The 25256-nt window shown below is 45.5% G+C and overlaps 1 protein-coding gene across 2 annotated transcripts in view; it reads left to right on the forward strand.

Annotated features, from left to right (window-relative positions):
* Window positions 1-25256, forward strand: part of NUDT3 (nudix hydrolase 3) — a 387485-nt gene that overhangs the window by 331608 nt on the left and 30621 nt on the right. For both annotated transcript variants that reach the window (XM_069633509.1, XM_069633508.1), the window contains exon 4: window positions 985-1069. In XM_069633509.1, the coding sequence (XP_069489610.1) occupies window positions 985-1069 (85 nt within the window). The remainder of the gene's footprint in view (window positions 1-984; window positions 1070-25256) is intronic.

Raw genomic sequence — 25256 nt, forward strand, 5'->3', positions numbered from 1 at the left:
ACCCGCGAGACCCAGAGAAACGGATACAACTACTCCAGCCAACCCTTACCATCCCCCACCGCCCTCACAGCCACAACTAGGTCCCACGAGGCTGTGGAACAGACAAGATACCACCAATCACCACACAACCGGGTGTATGGACAATAGCAGCGGCGCTAGTCATGTGGAGGGGGGGAGGAGCATGCAAGGTTATTAAGGGAGCGTGCGGAGGGGACAGCTAGATCCTCAAACGGCCTCGAATGGAAAACCGGGCACGTACCTCCTGAGGCTCAGGGGTGTACAAGCATCCTGTCGGGTAAGATTACACGAGCCCAACCGGTTTCAGTCCAGGATAGAGATGACTAACGAATACCATTAACAATTTCCTTCTCTGCATACACCTCTCAAACTCCAAACCAAACACAACCACAAACCTCTAGCGCAGCAAACCGCACGAACTTCACTACACTGCAACAACAAAACAAAAAAACACATAGACTCGCACATCAGCACACGACGACTACCGGCCCCATACACCCCAGGCCCAGCCGACGGAACCACCGGGCTGAGGCTGCCAACAGCACATCACTGCAATCTTGCAGTTTTCCAGCCTCCACCCACTAACCCACCACCCCCCCCTCTTTCAGAGCCGCCAGAGCGCCAGGGGACCACTTCGGTGGTGATAGTGCGCGGTACAAATGACCTTTAACATTAACATTAACATAAGACACATTGAAGCATATTTTCACTCATTGGTCTTTAATGTGACCACTTGTGATTACACCTACTGAGTGCCCCTCCCTCGTCTTGTCTCCAAGTTTACTTTATTGTAAACTGTTTTTTTAGTCCAATATTTCATATTGCAGTATACATTTTACTCTGTTATCCTGTAGGTTATGATGTCTCGTGAAGAGTTGTGCACTAGAACATTGGACGATTAAGATGACTTTGGTAATCTCTTAATGAGAAAACTATTCTAACCCGTACCTATGTTTCCTGCCTTAGAATCGGGACAGGAAGCATCGGACGTACGTCTATGTCCTCATAGTCACAGAAGTGCTGGAAGATTGGGAAGATTCGGTGAACATCGGTAAGTCTAAATATCTTATGGCAAACTCCTGCACGTAAGCCAGTTTGAGTCTCAAATGTAGAGATGTTGTTTCTCCCTCACCTTTTTTGGCATAAAGCAGCCAGTTTTCTCCTGCTATTCCAGGTACGTGGTTTGAAAGGAAAGCCTTTAACTTTTGTCATATTTTTTTCAGGCACTTGTGTTGACACCTTGTAGGCAATTGTCTTCGGCATGCATATGAGGTTCCACCGGAGTTACGTTACTACAACTTTTGTATTTTTGAAAGGATGCAGCTGATGATTGGGTAGAGGTTTTGGAGTGATGCACATCAGCCATTTATTTGCATGCGATTTTGAACCAGCTGTCAAATGTAGCCATCTTTGATTGCACGTAAAGAATCACTTGTTTGGTACAAACTTGGCCACAGTGTTGGACATGGGTAGCACGTTCCTAATTTTGTTTTGGTATTGCTAGCTAAGTCTCCTTTCCTAGGTACCAAACCAGTAATCCTATCTGGAGAGTAGCACTTGTTATACGCTTTTCTGTATCTTTTCACTGAATTAAATCTGGCTGTCATTTTAAGCTTAATGGGGCATGGGTAATCGATGTTTTGTGACCTTCAGGTAGAACCAGCAAGTTTTGCAAAAATGTCCCTGCAGGGTGGTTTATCTTTTCTGTATTGTTTGAGAATCTTTGAGAACAGCAATGTGCTTGTCTGTGCTTTAAGTAACAAATGCTGTGCTTTTCTAAACAGATCAGAATATGGCTTAATCTACCTAATCTCCTTGTGGATTGTGCTGAATTATGTCTTTAGTTTGTCAGAAAGGGACCTGCGTTTAAGATGCTGTTCCCTGGGTAGAGCAAATTCCCTTCAGAGGGTTAAAAGACCATTTCAAACCTGGCATTTTGATGTATTTGCCCATTCCATCGTTCCGTCAGAGTGGTTCTCCTTTATTTGGAAAATTCTGAATATGGGAAATGTGTGTAGCTAGCTTAAAGCGCAGGCTCTCCTACAGCCACTTTAACCCTAAATTCAACCTAAAGCCATTTCCTTTTGCCTGTGAGGAAGACTCACACCAGAGGGGCCACAGCAGCATCTGCTGCCCAGCGGTGCCTCTGCTGTAGACATGTCTGCTTCCTTACATATAGTCTGAGGTGGTGTATCGATGGGAGAGCGACCATAAGCCAATTGTGTTGAACACCGTTAAAGCCGGTGGATTGATCAACCGACATGGTTTATGGCCATCTTAGACGCCCGTTTAAATGGGTGAATATCAACTTGGACATTTTGGGCCCAACATTGTATGATAAAATCATGTGCCAAATTGAAGTAATTTTTAATCCTAATACAGGCATGAAAGACATTAAGTTTGAATTATGTAGTATTGCATGAGGCATTGGGTTTTATTCTATCTGTCCCAGCAAAACGAAACCCAGGAGTGGTCAGGAAGCGGATGGCCTGGTTTGAGGAGTGCCTGTAAGCAAAAAGGGCCTTGATTGTGTATCTGAGGGGAAGGCCAAGGGAATAGGGTCCGCCTCCAGTTTATGAGTAATCTCCAGCTTATAAAATCCTACAAGTGCCTCATAGCTATTAAGACCCGATACTTGCAGAAAAAGGTTGTAACCCAGGAGCGTGCATGCACTAAGAATGGCGTAGGCTTATCACCGGTTCTGATTTTAAAAGGCAATGTCACAGCACCAGATTATATAAACCCGAACAGGTGGTACAATAATTTCGAGACCCTGTATAGCGACCCACTTGGACCTGATGAATTTATCTCGGAGCTCCCTGCACTGTCCCACTGTTGTCCATAGAGCACATAAGCCAGTTAAACTTTTCAATCAAAGAATTGGCAAGGGCGATACAGATGGAGAAAAGCCCAAGGACTGGATGGGGTCCCGGTGGACTTGTATAAGAGTGAAATGGCAGTTTGGGCTTGCATGCTCACAAGAGTATTTTAAAGCAATCCTGGCCTAGTGCTGAGTCCCGGAGACTTGGACACTTAAGAAGGGGGACTGGGCTGACCCCAGTAATTACAAACCCATATGGCTGCTGGATGTGACTCTGGGGGGGAGGGGGTGGAGAGGCAGGGGGTTGGTACCATTGCAAAGGTAATCGGCACCTTGCGGCATGGGTCGAGGAAACTAACCAGCTTGCCCATCTCCAGGCGGGGTTCCAAGTAGGAAAAGCACTGTTGACCAAAGCTTTAGGTTCCACTTAATACAGAAATGCCAAAGGAAATTAAAGACCAACTTATACAGGGTCTTTGGGGACCTAAAGGCAGCATTTGACAGTGTTCCCAGAGAAACGTTCTGTGCGGTCCTGAGGACCAAAAAGATTACTACGCCCTATTCAACTCCTATATGAAAACAGTGCAGTGGATTCAGGGGTCGTGGGGTTGCAGAGGTGAGAAGAAACGACCAATTTGGGGTTGCTAGAGGGGTGCGCCAGGGATGCATTCTAGCACCCATCTTATTCTGCCTATATGTAAACTCAGTCTTGAGACTACAGGAAGAAAATATGGACCCTTGAGAATGGGGAGTGAACGTATCCCCGTCCTATTTTTCGCAGACAATGACATTCTTTTGTCGACTTCCCTGATGGGCTTGCAGTGTGCCTTACATTTGAAAGTGTGTGCTAAACTAGGTCTAGAAATTAACGCCTCTAAAATGAAGGTGATGGACTTCTCAGTAAAAGCTGCAAGGTCAAAGCCTTTAAACCTTTGGGCAAATGGCAGTATTTTAGAGCAGGTGGAATGGTACTAACGGGGATCTGATTTTCGAATGGGGGACGGGGGCGGAGGACCAGGTGTTCAAGGCCAATGCCGTGCTAGAGAAAGCCAGTGGCGTGTTCAAGGCTTATTATGCAAGACATGATAGTGGGGTGCTGGGACTGGCTTTGAGCCTATAACAGGCGCAAGCCAAGACATCAGCTATTTATGGGGCAGAAGTCTGGGGCTATGCGGACGCATCGGTCATGTCTATAACGCAAAACAAATTCCTGAAATCCATCTTGTAGCCCCCCCAAAGTACTCCAACTAGCACCTTTCGTATGAATGCAATCTCCCGCCAATTGGACATGTTTTTTATTGGGTCAGGATTTTGGGTAACGGGGAACTTGAGGAATACTGCCAGACCCTGGAACATGTTCTCCTGGACGGGTTGGCAGATTCCTTGGTGCATGTGAAATATTGGCTGGCCCACCTGGCTGTCTGCCTATTGGGAAAATACCCATCAGATGGACTGCAGTGTTAAGAATAATGAAGGGTGCCTTCAAACGATGCAAATAGCTAGGACCCTCGCTCTTGCCCTGGCACGGGCCCAGCGTATCTTGCTGTAAGAGTTCCAGCGGTTTGAAAGTTACCTGAACATCCGCAGACCAGCACATGTTCGGTCACTGTACATGAGGTTACGTTTGGGATCCCTGCCATTACGCAATGAATCTAAAAATTGAGGGGGGGAGGGCAGTCAGATGGGGGCCAGTAAATCCGGTGTGTTCTCTGTGCGAAGATGGAGTGGAAACAGTGGCTCCCTTTTTATTATTTTGCAACCCACACAGATCTTATAGTAATGTATTTGATACCCTTGTTCAGATTGGATGGTGTTCGAACCCTTAGTAAAATGGACCTTCTATGTAAGGATTCCGTGGACCTGACCATGGCTCATTTTGTCTAAGAAAATACATTCATAGAGCCTGGCTAAAGAGGATCAAGGTCCTGACGTGTAGCAAGTGGAGTTCTTGAATTGAACAAACACCTATATGTACAATTGTAGCCTTGAACAGGGGAATATCGACTGGGACCACCTATTAAACTCTTTTATGTATGTCACACTTATCTACTTTTGTACGTGTTTTTTAGAATTTATGAAATGAGGATGGTTTTAAAAATATGCACTGTTGGGATGCTTTGCAAACTCTTTTCCTTTCGATGTGATGTTCCCCAATATGGCTTATGCTGAATAAAGGTTGTTTTTATTGATTAAATATTTTTGAAACCTTATTCTTTGTCTTTCCCGGATGCTCACTTTGAATGGACAGTCTTCCAAAGCTTTTTGATCTGATTTGTAGTAGGTAATGCTTCACTCCATATTCGCCATGCACTGTTTAGCGAGGCTATCTAAAAAGAGGAATATTTGGTATCCATTAGAAAATAAAGTAATCTGTTGGATTACTTCTCCCAATATTTCCTCATCGCTCTCACAACCTACCCCTCATCGAGAGGACTTAAGTACACGCGAATACTCTAGTATTGGTTTTATAGTGTTTACTTCTACAGCTTCTGTGTACTGGGTATGGGGAGATGGAACAGAGGTCATTGGGCATGTGTTGTCTCCTATATGTAGCCTGGATGCTGTCACGTCCAGTTGCATTGGTGTGCCAAGGAGAGCTGAGGCACAGCGTGCCCCCAAACCCCACCTTGCTGGGACAGAAAGATTTGGATGTCAGCTGCAAGGGCCAGAATAAAGTGAAGATAATCTGTGGGAGGAGTCGCTATTTTTATTTTACCCATGATGAGTAATTTGTTCTTAAGACTATAATTCGATACAGGCAAATATTTCTTCATTTGCGCAGGAGATTTTTAGTATTCTGGATAGGTTGAATACTGAATTGTATGCCTCCATTTTCTTTTTCCAGTGATTGATCGGACTCCATTTTTAAAACTCAGTTTTCCTCAATAAGCCATTTTAACAAATGTTCCGGTTCCTAGGCCTGCAGCTTTGAATTTATTGATATCTTGATCTTTCAGTTGGATTTATCCTAATCCATATGTGTTCGAAGGAGGTTTAGGCAGAATCCTTGGCTAAGGCTACTCTGTGGGACACAATGCTTTCTGGAGTGTTCTTGGAGGTTCTATCCCAGAGGATTAAAGAAAAGTTGAACCCAATGAAAAGTCCATCTGGTGTTTCTACCACCACCACTTTCATTAATTCACAGTTGCCAGAGGATCAACTAGCGCAGAACTCTTCCATGATCATTATTCCATTTTGGCTGCATCCGATCTGATATTTGATCTCCGGGAAATGTTTGTCCTTCATTGAATACTCCTCAAACAGGTCCTTTTTTAACTCTGCAGTGGGCTGGTTCTTCATCCCGCCATGTCTTTACTAAACTAGAAGGGTTGCTTCTGGAAAAACGAGTGTATGCCCATTTCTGAACATAATTTTGTCATATGGTTAAACATAACCTTTGACATGCACATTAAAAGAAGAAAAAACAGTACAAGTAAAGACAAAGTACATTTAGAATAATCATGAAATTATACAAATGTGGTAAACTGAAAGCAGCTACAATTATTGATGCAGCTTCAGACATTTAATAAAATAAACCACTGCTAAAACTATCCATGTAGAAGCTCCCGTTGGGCAGGTAACCCAAAAGACCTAGCAGTCAATGGAAATACCCCAGTGCGCACATTTCTTAAACGTAATTTGTTTGCCATATAAATCGGGACCGTACACTAAAAGGTGTGTTAATCTATCTTGCTCTCTGGGTCTATTGCAAAATCTACACCTAGCCTTGCCCTAATCCAGTAGACCACTGGTCGGATGAAGGTTCCACCTAAAACTTCAATGTTCTGCATACAATTCTATTGGGGTATGAGAGAAGGTGCCACTGAGCCCATCTTTTTATGATCGAATTAAAGATGTCGCAGAGACTGATAACCATGCATTCCTTCTATTTCCATTCAATCCACCATGTAGAGTGCACATTTAATATTATCTTGATTGTTCATTTAATCAAGCTCCACAAAGCCCAGCCTAGACAATGTTAAGACACTTTTTAAAATTAGCCATAAACTGTAACCTAGTACCTTCCTTGATGACATACAAATCAGTGTACAGTATATCCGGCTGGTGCAAAAGCAACTTCCTGTAGAAAGACATATTTTTCCATGGAAACTAGGGACTTGATCCTAAATTCATATTGGTTAGCCGCTAGTGGCACGTTTATCAGCAACTTAAGGACTTTCAACCATAAAGAACTCCAACTTTGGAAGAATGTCCAGGACCCACAGTGCCTGTATTTAAATCTCATACAGGATTTTTGGTGCAATTTTACCCTCGTAGAATCCAATTTGAGGGATTACCGAACATGTCCTGTGCCTCGCCTCAATCCTGCCAATTGGTTAATGCAGAGACCATACTCACGAACCATTCTTTAAGCTGCAAACTGTACGGTTAAGCTACAATTGAGAATCTGAGGTAGACTAAGTTGTTTACCCTTTGTAAGTACTCTGACAACACCAACCATTTAAAGTTGGTTTCCTTTTACGGGTACATTGCATCACTACACTTCTCTGCAGATTAATTCTTAAAGACTTGGCTGATGCATACCCAACAAAAGCGTTCATTTCTGTAGCCCATTTTGGGCACAATCAAACAGGAAGCCGTCCGCATAAGCCAACCTTACACATTTCAGATAGCCCACCTCTGGAGGATGCAGAAACATAACATAAATAATATTGCGTGCCCAAGGTAGGAGTTGATGAAAAATAATTAAATGGTGGTTTCAGTTACTGGGTGCTTGACCTGAGCATGAACCTTTTTTTTTTTTGCCAGTGGTGTCCTTTCTTTCATTAATGTTGCCTGTATAGGCATACAGGTTGATCAGTGTATGCACTAGCTGTTACCAAAAGATGCTTAATTGAACACAGAATGAATCTTTCATTATTAATTTAATCATTTTGTGGGTCTCAGTTTACATCCTTCTAATAGCATACCTCAATCTGATTTAAATGTAGTCTTCGGTGCAGAAACGGCATTGGTGTGGTTATGAGAGAAATCACACGTTTCAGGTCCTTTCCTCTAACAGCTCAGCTTGAATGTGGCTGATAGCAGCGTTCATGGAGCTAGGAGCTTTGGAGTTGGACCGGGATTTGAGACTGCAGACTGCTGCAGAGCAGTTTGAGAATGTGCTGAGTGGCACTGAGCAGTGTAACACGAAGCGGCCAGGGGGGGTGGCGTTGGAGCAGCATCACTGGTGAGACATACCGCACATTCCCCTTCTGTTAGAACCAGTGAGAGAACTGGACTTGTACTGTGCGAGTTTCATAGCGTTTAGAGCAGCTGTGGGTTGAACTGCTGCGAGCCCCGCTTTTTGAACTTTTTACGATTGTTCTTGGCACGTCGGCACAGCAGCAAATATCTATCATTAACGCGAGGAGTTGTTTGGAAAACGGTGTTGATGGTTTGTTCATTTGTAGTGCGCGGCCGAACCATCAGGTAGCTGAGCGCAAAAAACGTGTGGACAACATAGTTGCATATCGTTTCGCGACAAAGGTGCATACATTCAAAGGTACATAGAATAACAGTAATACGCGTGCAATAGGCAGTATAGGACCAGGTTACAGGGTAGCCCGGATCATTTATAGTCTAGTATGTGCTGTGGGGATCTTCAGAGATTCTGGGCCCTTAGCACTGAGTGACTGGGCGGACTGCCTTGGAGCTCTCTGAATCTTTTCATGTGGTCATTGGCTTAGCGGCTCACATTCGTTAAACTCTCAACTAGTGATACACCCTCTATTACCTTCTACCATACCTACCTGATCGCCAGCACACCTACTGGTGAAGTAATTCTTTGCATTTACCATGCGGAGACTGAGGGGCTCTAGCCCTTTGATCCGCGCAGGTTTCCCAAAAATGAAGGACGGGGAGAGGGGGAAAGAAGGAACACCTCTCACTAAGCAGCTGCCCAAAGCAACGGCCCCGAACAAACAGGTGGGCCCCAGTGACATTATCAGTGCTGACAAGCCGATCCGGAGGAATCCCGAACAAAATGTCCCATTTGTGACGGAGGCTCCGCTGATGTGCCCATTAGACATACGGGTCGAGATCACTGCAAAGACAAGCTCACCGCGTAACATTCTGGAGAGCCCTCAAGACCTCACTTCCCTTGAGTTGTTGGGAAATGCACCAGGAAACAAACAGTAGCCCTGAGGCTGCATATCACCCCTGAGGAAAGACCGAATTACTCAACGGTCTAGTTGGAGCCCATCCAACTACGCCCTTGACAATTGGGACAAAACCTTTCAACAAGGAAGTAAGATGGGGCAAAAGACACATACTGAAAACTTTACACCTTTTGGAGCCTTTAAACAAAACAAATTTAAGAAGCAGTCCTGTGTTGCGCTGGGCCCCTATGCTTGGAAACAGAGGCCTCATTCGGTTACTTTACAGGCTAAGCAATGCTTCTATGCACGGCCAAAGCCGGCCTTGCCACCAAAAGGAGCATATGGCATGCTAGAACCAAACAGCACTTCTCAAATAACAGAACCCCCCTACCCAGGGCAAAGACGCTTTCACGTTATTTATTGATGCTCCAGTTATTGGCAACCAGGAGTGTGTAGACCCCCACAAATCTATGGGGAATCCACGCTTGGATCCTCTGACAGCTGCAATAATAATGGAAGGATTTGGCCAACAAATAGACCAATTCGCAGGGGTGCGGGGTTTGGGGGCGAGGCAAGAAATCTGCGACAAATCAAAAATAGTAGTGGGCAACCATCCGTCCAGGTTGACAGACCAGGCACCGGAAGAATCCCAAAGTGCCACACCGGGAAAAGATAAACACAAGGGAAATACCTGGACAAGAAGGAACGCCTAAGGATGTTGCATTGCCTGGGAACAGTTTGCCTTACTCAAGTTTTGCAAGTCGGCCGTCTCTAGAGCCAAACGTCACCAGATAACCTCTGCCATAGTGGATTTCAGTACAGCAGATACCAACGCGCTAACAAAGACCTGTTTCTAGATTTTGTTGCTGCTCAAATGGAGTAAAAAAAAACAGAAATCCTGCCTGTAGATGCTAACATGATTGCAGCATTTTCTCTGACAATGGCTCCCTTCATGAAGTTGTGTGAAGGTGTGGCTGACGAACTAAAGGCCCAAAGCACTTTACTGCCCATGCTACTTTCAAAAATCTTTGAGTGATTCATCTCGGCATTACAAGGGAACAAGGACAAAAGTCTTGAACGCGTAACCTCTTTTCTACGGAGTATCCTCGAGCCTATTATAAAATGAAAGGAAAACAGGAGGGCCTCTATTAACAAACCAGATGCCTACTCCGCTCTTTACCCTGGACACAACTCCCCTCGAGCACCAACGGACAAAAATCGAAATCACGGAGGTCCACATCGCTAACACCGGGTGGGGTGGTGGGAGATTCAACTGATCGAGTTGCAGACACATCCAAATTTAACATTGGAGATCTCGCTACTTAAACAGACAAACAAATAGAGCTAGTGAAGAATCGAAGGGAAACTGACATTACATTAAACTATACAGGATCCTCAATAAGAAATCAAAAGCTTGAAACGCGCAGGGGAAGTTCAATAGGCAACTCACTGGATGAGTCCGACATAAGTGTGCCATGAGGGTGATTCCCGAAGTTCTCTAACTAAATTACAGCCTATGACGCTACCAATAGCCTGCAGCAACTCGCTTAACTCGCCACCAAAGTAAGCTTCTATCTGCTTCAATGAACTCATGAGCCTCTCAACTTACTCGCACGACTGGGACGAGGTTTTCCAACGAGGGCACCAAGGGATGCACTGGTAGAATGCCTAGTCATGCTGAGAGCAAGTCTTCACATGAGTGGCCAGCCCATTGTGGTGACGAGCGAGAGGACGCCGTAGAGCGGCAGACGTCTAAAGAGAACGCACATAGTCAACCGGAGCCTCGAAAGGGCAAAAGCAACCTCACGGGTACACATGGCCAAACCAAGCAAATAAGAGGGACCCCCAGCAAAAGAGCCTGAAGCATGGTTTTAAAACGTTAGAACAAAAAAGCTGCGACCTTAATAGACAAGCTCTTTTGGGGGGGCGGGGGGACTAAGTCCTTCATGTGCTTCTAAAAAAGATGAGATGCTTCGACCAGACCACAGGATCCAAAAACTAGAAACGAACAGAAGATTAATATGAAACTTGAGATAATTTTGCACATAAAGGACGACTTGACTCTCAACCGAGCCAACATCCTTAGGCTACTCCATTGTTCCGGAGCTAACTTCGAGCCGTTTCGAGGACCTAGACTTGATTGACTTCCCGGATGAATGGAGGAAAGACAAGGTGGTTATGTACCTCACCTCAGAAGAAAAAAAACAATTGTTTGTAAGAGAAATATCACAACTGACTCATGTGAATTTCACTAAGAGAAATGGATTCACACTCATACGAGAAATTAGACGAACCGTGAAGACTTCTGCAGAAAGGCATACACCACCCGATGAGTAGACCCATCAAGGGGAACAGCAACGACCACCTGACAGTTAAATAACCTCAGGATAGTTGTAGACAGTACCAACCAAAAGGTCAACAGGAAACCGTACCAAGACAAATGCAAAGTGTCAAGACAGTTGGGAGTGGATTGTAGGCGCGTTGGCCTCAAATTCCTAATGTTCAAGGAACGGGGGGTGTGCGTGGGGGTGGGGCGGAATGGGTCATTGAAGGACTTTGCCCTCGGTTGCTGGAATACTAGAGGCTTTAGACACCTTTTTGAAGAAGGGGATATGCCTTATGGAACTTTGGACATAGTTTGTCTGCAGGAAACCTGGCTAAGAGAGACACCATACTCAAAGGTTTCTTCTCCCATCTAAACCCGGCTACGAAGTTGTGATAATTGTGATAAATGTTCTGTTTATCACAATTATCACCAAACCAGATCGGTACTCCTTTTTTAATTTCTTTTTTCGACCGCGAAAGGATGAAAGGCTAAATTGGCCTTGCTGGGTTTCGAACCTGAAACCTACAGATCTCAGCAACAAGCGCTGAACCAGCTGAGCTATCTTAATGGCTAACATCCTTCAGATGTCAGTAAACTGAGTATCGACTTGAGGTATAAAAATCACAATGCCTAGATGTTGGACAAACCATTTATGAAGCGCTACATAAAGTTACGCCATTGCAAAAGGAGTCCAGCCATATGCAAATCAGTCAGGTACTACCACCAATCGGAGCAGCTCGGCCCAAACTGCTAGTCCAGGTCCCCTCTGCAAAGAAACACTAGCAACCCCAGACATGTTTTTGCCTTGTTGGGCCCAATCCGTGAGGTGCAATTTGGAAGTGGCCTAGCAGTCCGGGCTGTACTGCCCCTTTTGGGGTTGGACCAAGCCTGATTTGCATATGGATTTGTAATGGCTTGACATGCTGAAAAGCAATGGTCTAGAGGGTTTTCTAGAGCGGTGCCAGTGGTTGGTTGATTCAAAACCTTCCAGCCATCACCTTTGCTTTCACTAAAGTTATCCCGAGTTTTACGTTATGCCCCGACGTGGGTCCCGATCATGCTGGGCCTAGAGACCCAAGCTGCTGCTCACTGACGCACAATGAGGCCGAAACAGTTTTGGGGATGCTGGTCTCGTGTAGAAAGGATGTGACCTATTTTGGCCTGAGCCGCCCCATTTGGCGTTGGGCCAAGCCTGATTTGCATATGGTCTCCCCTTCTGTACTGGCTTGGCATGCTGAAAAACGATGGTCTAGAGCACTGTTGTCCAACTCCCAGCCTGGAATCCTAATGGATTTTCAGGATATTTTTATTGAATTTTTTTAGTATTTACCAGGCCAAAAAAATTGACTTCGAATACAAAAATTGGATAAATTAAAGTTTAAACTCATTGATTATCAGCATAGTAGCAAAGAAAAGATTGGCAGGTCTTTTTCTACCCTTTTGAGGAGAATTACATAGTCAATCTACAGTTATGCATTAAAATTGCATATAATGTGGTGCATTCGCGTCAAACATTTGCAGCTAGAATCTTCAAAATATTCTTAATACAATGCTAGAGCTTCTTAGGATGATGAATATGATCAATGTCCTTCCCATTCATGTGTTCCATGGGTCATCAGAATTTATATTGGAGGGAGGGCCTACACCCAAGGCCAATTACAGCAGCAGATGTTTAATATTGTCCATGCATTGGTCCCCGCAAAGGCTGTTACCCTTGGGATGTTCATTTGTGAGCCAATGGCTTCAAGTCAAGTAGTAATATTACATTTTAAGTTTGATAATTTCCATAGTTTCTCAGATACGCATCTATTTACTAGGGAACGGAGTTCTGTTGTATGAATTGTATAAACGGAGTGCTGTGTTTAGTAGCAAGATCGGTGATGGACTGTTCCCCGTTATAATCGTATACCAATTCTCAAGATGTCGTTCTGAATTTCAGGTTATTTTGAAAATTGCAGCTCTTCAAACTCGCATACCCTTAGTATCAGCTCAAGAGCACTGCCTTTCATCAATGATTTGAGACCATGACTTGCATAGTAAACTCTTGGATGGTGTCCAGCGAGGCATGTGCATATTTCCAGCAGCAGTGTAAACGAGCTGTTAAGCATTTATACTGGATATGTTAAATTCAAGGAAGATTAACTCAGCCAGAGTGCTTTTTGGAAGGCACAAAAGTGCCTTGAAGCAGATGCGCTCCAGCAATCAGAGTTAGGTGTTTGGCTATGCAGGAGCAAAAAGCAGTTCCTGGTATCCAGCCTTAACCTTTGAACAGGAGCTACCATTGTACAAAGAGTAGCTAGTACATGGCATTCCTCAAATTTAACTTTCACATAAGATGGGAACATAGTTTAGCCATGTCTTTGGCTCAGTGGACTAATGCATCGAATACAGGGGCCTGTGTTTGACCTAATGGTCACATGTTCGAACCCCAGCATGTCCATCAAGCCCTTCATGCTTCCGAGGTCGATTTTAAAATGAGTACCATTGAGTTGTCAATAGCGCCAAGAAACATCTCTGGGGGTGAACGTGCACTCTATAAATACTCCTGTTATAGAATTGTTCATTATTTATGACCCCTTATGCTTTAAATGCCATATAAATGTGTCGAATCCTGTTCTTGTTGGCAATACCTTGCCAGTATATAACTTGGCCTTGATGGTGTAGCCCCATATCTGCTGGCAAATCCATTAATGGCCCCAATTTGTTGTGCTGCTTTTACCTGTACATTTTCTAATTGCAGATACAAATTAAGGTTATTGACCACAAGAATCCCAAGATATCTGTAGCGATTTACCACCTCTTCAATATTGATTCATTCAAGTTTGCATAGTTGCTTAGTAATGAACGTATCTGTAGACCCTTTGGGGTGCTCCCCACAATTGCAATGTCATGGGTGTAGCCTAACCATTGCAATTTATGGTCGCCCAAGTTAGGAGGAATAGTAGCAGAATCGGAATTGCCCAGATCCACTAGGCACAAGTGAAGTATAGGGGCCAGAATGCAGCCTGACTTTAGGCAGGTATTAGTAAAGATCCAGTTGGTAGCACTGCCATTATCAAACAATTGCATACATTGTATGCAAACTTATCATGAATATTAATGAGGTGTATCCTGATAACCCGTCTGGATTCTGACCCATGAGGTCTGAAGTAGTAATTCGTTAGTCTAGAGGGTTGTCCAGAGATGTGCCTTTGGTTATGATTATTCCAAACCTTTTAACCATAGACTTTTGTTTTTGCTAAAGTTTAAGCACACCGGTTCTGCGGAGGCATCTGTTTGAGGCTACATTAACTGGCCCTAACAAGTGTCCCTTCATAAGGGCTATTTCTATCAGTGGTTATGCAAAGGGAGCAGCCTATACAAGGGCTAAGCTCTCCAATCCGTGCTCGGGGGCCTGGTCCTAGGCCAGCACCGCTGAGCTTCTCAGACCTACGGCTAAGGCATCCATCTTGCACCATAAGTGGGCTCCCTCGAGGCCTGCTGCTGTGAAGCAGGGGTAACTTATAGTGGGCAAAATAAGTTGACAGGCCGCCTATCTGAGGTGGCGATTTTGTCTATGCCTTCCACCACTGCCATTCCATCTGGATCAGGTAGGGGCAGAAGAAACAGATCAGTTTTGCTGGAGAAGAACACATTCACCCCTGCATTGAGTAGTCTGCCTTCATGGATGACATTTCCACTTACACTTTTCCGCTAAAATCGGGTCTTCATTATTTGGGTCTGTTGGGAAGGCCTTAATGGTAGCCAATTTCTGTGTTCATGGGCTCAACCTGCTCCTCACGATGTCCTCCCAGACTCTCTTGGATGAGTTTTTCTTCATGATTTCAGGTGTGTATGCAATCTGACCCTGTTGGGACCTCTTTTGAGGCATTCTTCAAAGCAGTGCAACTTCCCACAAGTACCTGCAGATTTACCTCATGAGGATCCCCAGTAGGGGATTCCAGCCCCACCTTACTGCCTCCACCGCAGTAACCTAGTACAGAGCCAGACTATCCTCAGGATGATCTTAACAGGGAGAGAGGGAGGGAGGGGTGGCAGTGGATTGCTTAAATCAGCAAGGGGCATTTCATAATCTGGTGATTAAGATAAATCCAATTTCTAGAGATTCATTTTATGGAAGCTTCTCTGGTAGAAACTGGAGTTTTTGTATGGGCTGTCCATAAGAGCTGCAGAAAGATTTGGCATCAATTCCCAGAAGGCTGTTGGCTGAATCCGGTGAAGCCTCTTCTGACACCTCTACAAACAAGAGGAGACTTGAAATATCGGCAGTTGTCCCTGAGCAGAGTTGCCTTTCGTAATGTCCACAGGCATCCTTTGCTGCAATATTTGCAGCAAGCATCTACTCAATTGAAAACTGGTTCAGCTGCACTTGGTTAAGAGGAGTAGGCATTGGCCGTGTGTGGGAGAAAGGTTTATACAAATGCTGCTCCTCATTAATGCACACAAATGCATTTTTGGCAGCAGCTAAACAAATTGTAGAAGGAGCTATCTGACGGCGAATCATTTCTAACACGAGGCAAAAGACCAGTTTGGGATTGGTAGACCTCAGGTAATCTCCCAGAAAATGTCGGAATCTGCCATGTTGCCCTTCTGATACTGCAGCTTGTGTTATGGAATTCCAGGGTATATCCGCAGACGAGGATGGTTGCATACCAAATTCGCCTAAGTGCGAGTTGGGTCCAGTTTTTCATAAAGCAGATACATTTTTTTAGTTCCATGGATGGGTTGGTAAAGAACAGACAGAGGAAAGTGGGCACCACTGGTTGAAGAATATTCTTAAATACAAAGTTCAGATAGCAGAAAAATACTCCTTGAAATTCAGTAGGAGCTGGCTGCGACAAGTCTGGAGACACCCCGACTTAAAAATACAACGAAGGCAGGAGACCATGTAAAAATACAGGTTCACACAGCTGCTCTCAGTATGGCCCCGACAGGGGCATCACGTTATCTGGTTTAGAACCTTCTCGTGTCCTTAAATATATGAAAAAATAGTCAAAGAAATAACGAATGCTTGAAGTCATTCTGTTGGTTTTCCAAAATGTAAATTTTATCCGAAAAATGAACCTGTCACTAATAAGAAGCTTAGTGAGAGGAAAGTAGCCGCAACAAATGTACAAACAAAGACTATAGCCAATGCATTTCAGAAAGGTTTCCTTCTTCAGGGCAAGTCTATATAGTTACAAACCAAAAAGCAAGAAACACAATGTCATTGCATGTGCACAATGTATAGTAACAAAACATAAATGTACCAGTTGGTAGAGTATCCAATGGGAGATGCAGAATGTTGAGGAACAGAAAAAAACGGAAACACAACATAAGTAGATTGAAAATGAAATGCAGAAAAAAATGAAAGAAAGAAAATGAAAGGGTACCTTAACTGTGTTGCTAAGGTACAAAAAGAACGTAGGGTGCCCACAGGCCAACTGGGGCGCCACGTTTAGGCGTGCATACAGCCGTTGTTAGATTAGACAACAATCTTGTAATCTGTTAGGGAAACGAGGATCAGGGTAAGTAACTATGAAATAGAGAGGAAAAAGTCCTCTGCATAGTCTAAATGGACGCGAGCACGTCTCTTACCAGAATCCGCTGGCAGCGAGTAAATACTCCTCTGTGGAGCAGCAGGTATCAGTCAGCGAAACGCCGTGTTAGGCGGTTGCCTTGGAAACCAAGGTTATAAGCACACGTGACCATCGCCTCGCTCTCGAGTGGCCGATGGTTGCGTGGCTGAGGTGACAAGCAGGAATATGGCTGTGAATGGAGGGCTAATGAATAATTATGGGGCATAAACACAGAGTAATGTTTAAAAAAGTAATTTAGGAACCACGAATAGAAATAGAAGAAACTCTGTGTGGTAGCTCAGTAAAGTGAAGAGATGGTTGCGTGGCTGAGGTGACAAGCATAGTTACTTACCCTGATCCTCGTTTCCCTAACAGATTACAAGATTGTTGTCTAATCTAACAACGGCTGTATGCACGCCTAAACGTGGCGCCTCAGTTGGCCTGTGGGCACCCTACGTTCTTTTTGTACCTTAGCAACACAATTAAGGTACCCTTTCATTTTCTTTCTTTCATTTTTTTCTGCATTTCATTTTCAATCTACTTATGTTTCCGTTTTTTTCTGTTCCTCGACATTCTGCATCTCCCATTGGATACTCTACCAACTGGTATATTTGTTTTGTTACTATACATTGTGCACATGCAATGATATTAATTGTGTTTCTTGCTTTTTGGTTTGTAACTATATAGACTTGCCCTGAAGAAGGAAACCTTTCCGAAATGCATTGGCTATAGTCTTTGTTTGTACATGTGTTGCGGCTACTTTCCTCACTAAGCTTCTTATTAGTGACAGGTTCATTTTTTGGATAAAATTTCATTTTGGAAAACCAACAGAATTACTTCAAGCATTCATTATTTCTTTGAGTATTTTTTCATATATTTAAGGACACGAGAAGGTTCTAAACCAGATAACGTGATGCCCCTGTCGGGGCCATACTGAGAGCGGCTGTGTGAACCTGTATTTTTACATGGTATCCTGCCTTCGTTGGGTTGGTAAAGAAGGCATAGTGCCCTCATTCTGAAATTGCTGTGCTTACGAAGATGGATTCTATTGCTACTCTTCCACGACTGTTATGAGGAGCGGTAGGTTTAGTGCTACCCTGTTTACTGTGACTGGGTCTTGGGATTGACCATGTCAAGGGGGCCAAGTACCCTCTCGGGCTGGGATAAGGAAGCCTACCAGGGCATCGCCAGAACTTTTTCCGTTCTTTCAAATTATTCTCAATAAGCGATCAGCATGCCCCAGAATCTTCAGACCCCTGGAATGGGTAATGCTAACCGGGATCTGCATGGTGCGGTGAAAAACAAGTACTGCAATGCACCTGGGCCCAGCAGACCATGCACAACCTGGAAAAGTAGCAAACTTAAGCCAAATTGGAATGGACTAGGATTTCCTCCCCTTTCAGAAGTTGAATAGGGGACCAAACACCTTTATTTTATTATAGCGCACCAGGGACCAAGAGGCTTATGGGCGCACATAGAAACATACCATCAATAAATAAAAACATACATTTATGGCATAGCACAAAAATGGCGCATGCTTGGTCCAATACAATTCTAAGATTTGAAGTGGGTAGAAACCTTTCCATCTTATCACATAGTCTCAGTGTCTCACCTACCAACACAAACATCAGCCTGGCTTTAGTGAACATCATCCTGGCTATAGCGGAGCAGAGGGGCAACATCAGAGCAGCTGGAGACAACCTGGGAGCTGTCTAGCACTAGGGTGCCAGGGAACCCTCCCCAAAAAACGTAGGCAGAGACTTATTTGATCCAGGAGGGGAGGGGGGGGGGGCACAAAACAAACCAGTGACCGCATGGCAAAGATTGTCTGGAAAAAGGGGCAGTACTAGAGGTTCCTATTGAGGCTCATTTTTAAGTGCAAGCCCACAAAGGATAGCTCAGATTGGCCCAGGGGAGCAACTGAATCCAGTAAGCTATGGGCAGGTTCAAGGCAGGAGGGGGAGGGCTATAAAGTCAGCAGTCGGTTGACGGTGAGAGGTGTATGTGTGATGTCTGAGAAGGTGAAGGAAGACCAAGACTAGAGGGAGGTAGGAGCATTTGGGGGAGAATTGAGTGTTGGGAAGGAGGTAAGGTGTTCGGGAGTTAGAAATGTGTGCCAATTTTGGGAGGTCATTTTGGCGTGAGGAGTCTCGAGAGTGGCTGAGGGTGCAGTGAAAGGCAGGTGGAAGATTTGTGGCAGGGTTTGCGTTGGGAGGAGTGATATTTTGGTGCTAGCACATAATCAGGCTTGTACTAAGTGGTAGAGTCCAGTAAGAACAGTAAATTGAGGGTGAGACAGAGGATGGGGGATAAGGGTCAGTGTGAGGCAAGGCTCCTGAGGAAAAGGACCAGGTAAACCAGACCACTCAGTTAGGTCACCTAGAAAGTCTTTGAGGTAGTCGGAGGTGGCCACAGCCTTAAGGCCCTCCCTATGACCGGGCTATACCAGACAATGGGGCAATCCCTGCTCTAGAGAATTGTCCCCCCATAGTGACCTGTTTGGGTAAAGCAACTGTGCTATAGTACGGGCGGGAGAGCTCCTTCACATATTGAAGAAAATGTGTACCAGCCTCCCACCTAGACTGCCCCGGTTGCCGGTTTTTGTGACATGTTTAGAATAAAAACAATGTATGATATATTCTATTTATATTGCACTCATAAACAAGTGTTTCAGAGCGCGACCAAGCAAAGGGAAGGGAACAATGATAATAAACCATCTTATTAGGCCCAGTGACATTAAGAAAGTGCAAGTGTATGGAAAAGAGGGGAAAAGTGCGAGGAAGGGGGAGGAGTGGAAAGTGCGGCACAAAGGAGAGGGCAGAAGTGCAATAAAAATCAATAAATGCAATAAATAATAAATGCAGGCAAAGGCAAGTGCGTGACTTGTCAGGGTATATCTGATAAGTGCAAGAGATGAATGGGGGCCTGTATGGGTACACATACAGATCCCAGTGCAAGGGGTAGCTCGGAGGCAGTGCAGGAGGTTGAGCAGGTACCTGGGCCTGAAGGACAAAGGGTGGCCAGGAGCATGATGCTGAGAACAGATCAGCAGGGGAGAAGAGGGGCAAAGGCAGAAACGGAGGAATGCTTGGAGGTGCTTTTGGAACCAGAGTTGGTTATCCTCACGTTGCAATGCAGCAGAGAGGCTGTTCCAAAGGGAGGCCCCCGCTGAAGACCAAGATCTGTCCTCAGCTAGTTTCCTTGAGAAACTACTGACCCTGAGGGAGTTGGAAGTAGAGGAGCGAAGGGCTTGAGAGGGGAGGTATTTACGGAGGGCTAGTTGAAGGTATTTTGGACCCAGGCCCCAGAAAGCCTTGTGGACAATGCAGAGGGTTTTAAATGTAATCCTTGCGTCCACTGGGAGCCTATGAAGGGAGTTCAGAGCTGGAGAGATACGATCCCATGGCTTAAGGCCAAGGACAAGTCTTGCAGTCCTGTTCTGGATTAGTTGTAATGGGTGTAGAGTAGAGGCTGGACGATTTAGGAAGAAGCTTTTACAGTAGTCTAACCTAGAGAACCACAGCTGGTATTGGTTTGTCTTTTGACATTTCTCTCTCATTACAGAATACATTGCAGATTATAAGAACTGTACAATTCATGATTGTCAGAAAACTCTAGCACTAAATACATTGCCCCACAGCTTTAGGACTTTTATGTGGTCCATACAGTTTGAATAGGAACAAATTGTGTACTCGTCCCATCAGGCAGGAATCTGTTTTGATGGTTGCTAACTGAAAAGGGTTCTTGGAAGGCACCCCTGCCGTCAGATTGTGCACTAACAATAGTAGATCATGTGTCTTTTAGAAGGTCCCAAGAAACAGCTGGTTTAAGTCTTATTTTCTGCCGTGCCAAAATGGAACAGCTACACACATTAAGCCATGAGGCTTGGGAGCCAATGCAATAAAATTGCAGACAGGGCTGATCAATATAGAAATTAATTAATGCTTAAGATATGTAGTCCTTTCTTCTGTTGGAAAAACCTGTGTATGGCATGTGTCCAATGGGACCAAAAAAAGTGATGGGTGGAAGGTTTTGAGTTCATCTGAACCACTGGCTTTGATCTGGAAGGGCAATCTTCGACACCGCCGTTTTTGAGCCCTTCTGCCCCATTGCAAAAAAGGGGTCCAGCCATATGCAAATCAGTCCGTTACTGCAGCCAATGGAGCACCCGAACTGCTAGGCTAGGTCCCCTCTGCACAATCAACTCTGGACATGTTTGGGCTGGATTGCCCCTTTTGGGGGTAAGACCAAACATGATTTGCATATGGTCATTCCCCTTTTGTAATGGCTTGGCAGGCAAAGAACAATGCTCTGGAGGGTTGCCCAGAACAATGCCAGAGATTAAGATTAATTCTTAACCTTCCAGTCATCAACTCTTTTGTATTGCTGTGGTCGTCCTGAGTGGGATGGGCATGCCAAGATGTGGTCTCGTGGCTGCTGGGCCTTGAGACCCAAACGACTTCTCACTGAGGCCCAACGAGGCCGAAACAATGTGGTCTCGTGCAGAAGGGATTGAGACAAAGCAGTTCGGGCTGGACTGACCCTTTTGGGGGTGGGAGAAAGCCTGGTTTGCATATGGTCTTTCCCCTTTCACTTGTTATGGCTTGGCAGGCGAAGAACGATGGTCTGGGGGGTTGCCAAGAGAAACGCCAGATGTTGAATTCTAAACCTTCCCGGCATCACCTTGTTTTGGCCAACGGAAATCTTAAAAAAAATAAATAAAAAAAAAAAAAAAATCAGCTCCTGCCTAAAAGCAGGACTGGCTAGATGGACTACATCTGTGTAAGTGCTTCCGATTTCTCACGCCAAACAAACACCTCCTCGCACCCCACTGACCCACCGCCCTCCACTGCGAAGGAGACCCAAACTGCCCCATGAGAGGATGAGCAGGGGGAATAGGCAGATCAAAACCCCTGTTCGCAAAGAATGGACCCATCAAAACTGTTTATGGTCCTCCATGCTTGCTTGTGGGATGTACACATGACCCCCACTTCAGTGGCATGGGACCTACCCAAATTACTTTGGCTTGTTCACTGGCGGGGATTAACCCCAGGAAAGTAATGAAAGGGAAGAAAGTGCCTCCTAGGGGTTGCTTCTCTTTCCTGACCCTTACAACTCGTTGGATGTTTAGCCTACCTGTCTCAGTATTTACAAAATCCTTCAAATGACACAGCAAATCTCCATGCGAAAGGGTAACTAAGAACAGTGTTGGCTCGCCAAGATTTCTGGCCTATGTGGCATGAAGCAGCATTGAGGGACCCACAAGTATATGGCTTATGTTCAGAACAAGAGCAAATGGGCCACCCAAGTCCTGGAGCTACGAATATTAGTTTTTTGAGTCTCGTGTTTTCTGCCAAAAATTAATAATTTGACTGTTCGTATTATGACTGACAACTTGCTGACGAGTTATCATACAAACAGGGTGGTACCAAATGCAACTCTTCCCCTATCAGGGTTGTTGTGGGAGTGAGGAGTTATGGAATCTTATCTGCAAGCTTATCACCTTTTGGGAACTAAAAAGTAGGAGGACAATCCGCATAACTGTCTTTCGAAGGGATTGTGTCCTCCGACGTATTCCTTATCTTAGATATCTCTTTCCAGCTTTGCTGGCCTCGGAAAAATTTTCTCTAGACGGTGCTGCGCGTCGACGTCCGCCGAGTCGATGTCCCTCGACAGCCGCCGTATCGACGTCCGTTGCTCAGTTCCGTTTTTCCGCGCTTACTCAGTGCCTCGGAATATCGTTGCTCAGTTTCGTAGAGAATTTATCCTATTTCTTCGAGATATTCGATCCATACTCTATGGCTTCCTCGTCTGAACCGACGACCCCTCGGTCCGGCTTCAAAAAATGCCGAGACTGTGGGAAAAAGATGTCGCTGACTGACCCTCAGAGTTTGTCTGTGGTGTTTGGGAGCTGAACACCATTGTTCGGAGTGCAAGGACTGTATGTCCATGACAGCTAAGGCCCTGAAGGAGCGTAGGGGAAGCTGGAAAAAGGTAAGACTTCAAAAGCTTCTTCTTCCTCAACGAAGTCGAGACATTCGTCTCCTCGTCACCATTCGCGCTCCAGGTCTCGCAGTGGGTCCCATCACTCCTAGAGATCGAAGCACTCCAAGAGGAGACGTCGAAGATCCCCTTCTTCGTCCTCCTCTTCCTCTGTTTCTCCTAAGAGAATCCCTTGCCCCATGAAACATAGTTCCCGGGCTGAATGGGAGGAATTCTGCAAAAATATGATGAGCGTCTTCGAGAAAGCGGCCTCGACCCCCTCGAAGACTGCCGAGAGCGATGCTCTGATCGAAAGACCCGAAGGTCAAAAACGCCGCGAATCGCAGTACCCGGCGAAGGAAGCTTCTCGAGCGTGTCGCGAACCCTCGAGTAAAGCTATGACCTCAACCACCTTCGAAGGTTCCGTCGACGAAGGATCCGTTGACGCCGAGGTCGGTGTCTTCGACGCCGTTGTCGAAGGGACCTTCGACACACGGGTCTGTCGACTCGACGCCATCTTAGACACCGGCGTCGACGCCAAGGAAAGTCACGGTTGCGGCGCACCCAGTGGCTATCCCCAGGTCCTCGATGGCGTCGAGATTGTCTGCTTCCTCGAGCAGAATCCCAATTCTATTGAGGTCCTTGAGGCCTCTGCCTTTTGTTTTCGACGCCACGCTCGAAGCCTTCGGCGTCGACGACAACGTTTTCGAGGCCGATTACGACAAGTTTGGCACCCTCTGCCTTGGAGATGGGTTTCACGCCCTTTGTGAGTTCAGACCAATTGAGAACTATGTCCTCAATTATGGAAGAGGGAGAACTATCTGACCAAGAAGAGACATTTGAGTTGCAGGGACCTGCAACCCCAGTTCAAGAGGAGTTATCCTCAGAAGAACGCAGGTTAAAGGAACTCCATGATTCCTTACATGAGGCAAGTGGGTTAGACACTTCCCCTGAGGTGGAGTTCGCTAGGCCAGACCCGGGAGAGCATGCTGAAACCCCCTATAGAGCCTTAATGGCCAGGATCACAGAATTTATGGGGTGGTCAACACCTTCACAGGCTTTCCAACAAGATGACTTCACGGATATTCTTGATAAAGGTCCACAGGAGGATCCTGTAGTGCCTTTTCATAAAGCTCTTCTAAGGAAAATCATGACGAACTGGGAAACCCCAGATGTCGTCCCGGCAGTAAATAAAAAACTGTCTACTAAATGCCGGGTATCTTCTGCAGACAGTTTTTGTCCAAACACCCATCCCCAGAAAGTCTGGTGGTACAGGCAGCATCTTCTACTGACGTCAAGACTGCTTAACCTACCGTCCCACAAGACAGGGACGATGAGAAATATGATGCTATGGCAAAGAGTTTTTTCAGCATGTAGCATGGCGTTAAAATCTATTAATGCTACTTGCACCCTTGCTAGATTCAGCCATACACTTTGGGAGTGTGCTTCTACAGCGGCTGACTGCATCCCGGAGGGAGAAGAAAAGGATGCGTTCCTGAATATTATACAGGATGGTAAAGACGCTATGTGCGAATCCCTCCAGACGGGCATTGATTCGGCTGACAGTATCAGCAGAGCAATGGCGGCAAGTACAACAACCAGGAGATTCGCTTGGTTGAGAGTCTGGTTTTGCCCCAGATGTGCAAGCCAGGCTCTTGAACATGCCATTCGATGGCTCCTCTTTGTTTGGGAAGAAGGCGGATGACAGTTTAGAAAAACTGCAAACATCAAAGGCAGCAGCAAAATTCCTAGGCGCTGCAATCCGTCAGACACCTTTTCGTTCCACAGGATCCTCTGCGAGAGGCAAGTCCTTTCGCTTCTACTCCGCATTCGGAAGAGGTAGAGGACGACCGGCTCAAAGGGGACAAAAGAACTACCCGAGGTGGACGGGGTAGATATTCAAAAACCGCAGCAACAGCAGGTGCCTCTTTACCATCGGCATCTGCATCAGCCGCCCCAAAACCACTCTGAGGACTTCCCTCACAAGACACCTGTAGGAGGCAGGTTAACTCAACATCTGGCGGAATGGCAGGCTATCACGTCAGATGCTTGGGCATTGGAAACAGTTGCCCAAGGTTACTGCCTGCCTCTCCTACCCATACCTCAGTCATCCACCGGGGATCAGCTCTCAAAAAGCTCCAGATCCGCTCCTCTTGCAGGAAATTTTAGACCTGCTAGAGAGAGGTGCCATAGAACCGGTACCTGTAGTGGAGAGGAAGAAGGGCTGGTACTCCCCTTACTTTCTCATTCCAAAGAAAGACTGAGGACTGAGACCCATCTTGGACTTGCGAGAATTGAACAAATTCCTCAGGAAAGACAAATTCAAGATGGTAACTTTCTCAGATCCTTCAGGCCCTTCAGTTCCAGGACTGGTTGGGATCTCTGGACCTTCAGGACGCTTATTTCCATGTGCCTATCCATCTCAAACACAGGAAATACCTGAGGTTCGC

This window comes from Ambystoma mexicanum, chromosome 13 (genome assembly GCF_040938575.1).
Source record: "Ambystoma mexicanum isolate Mex_15411 chromosome 13, UKY_AmexF1_1, whole genome shotgun sequence".
Classification (NCBI taxonomy): domain Eukaryota; kingdom Metazoa; phylum Chordata; class Amphibia; order Caudata; family Ambystomatidae; genus Ambystoma; species Ambystoma mexicanum.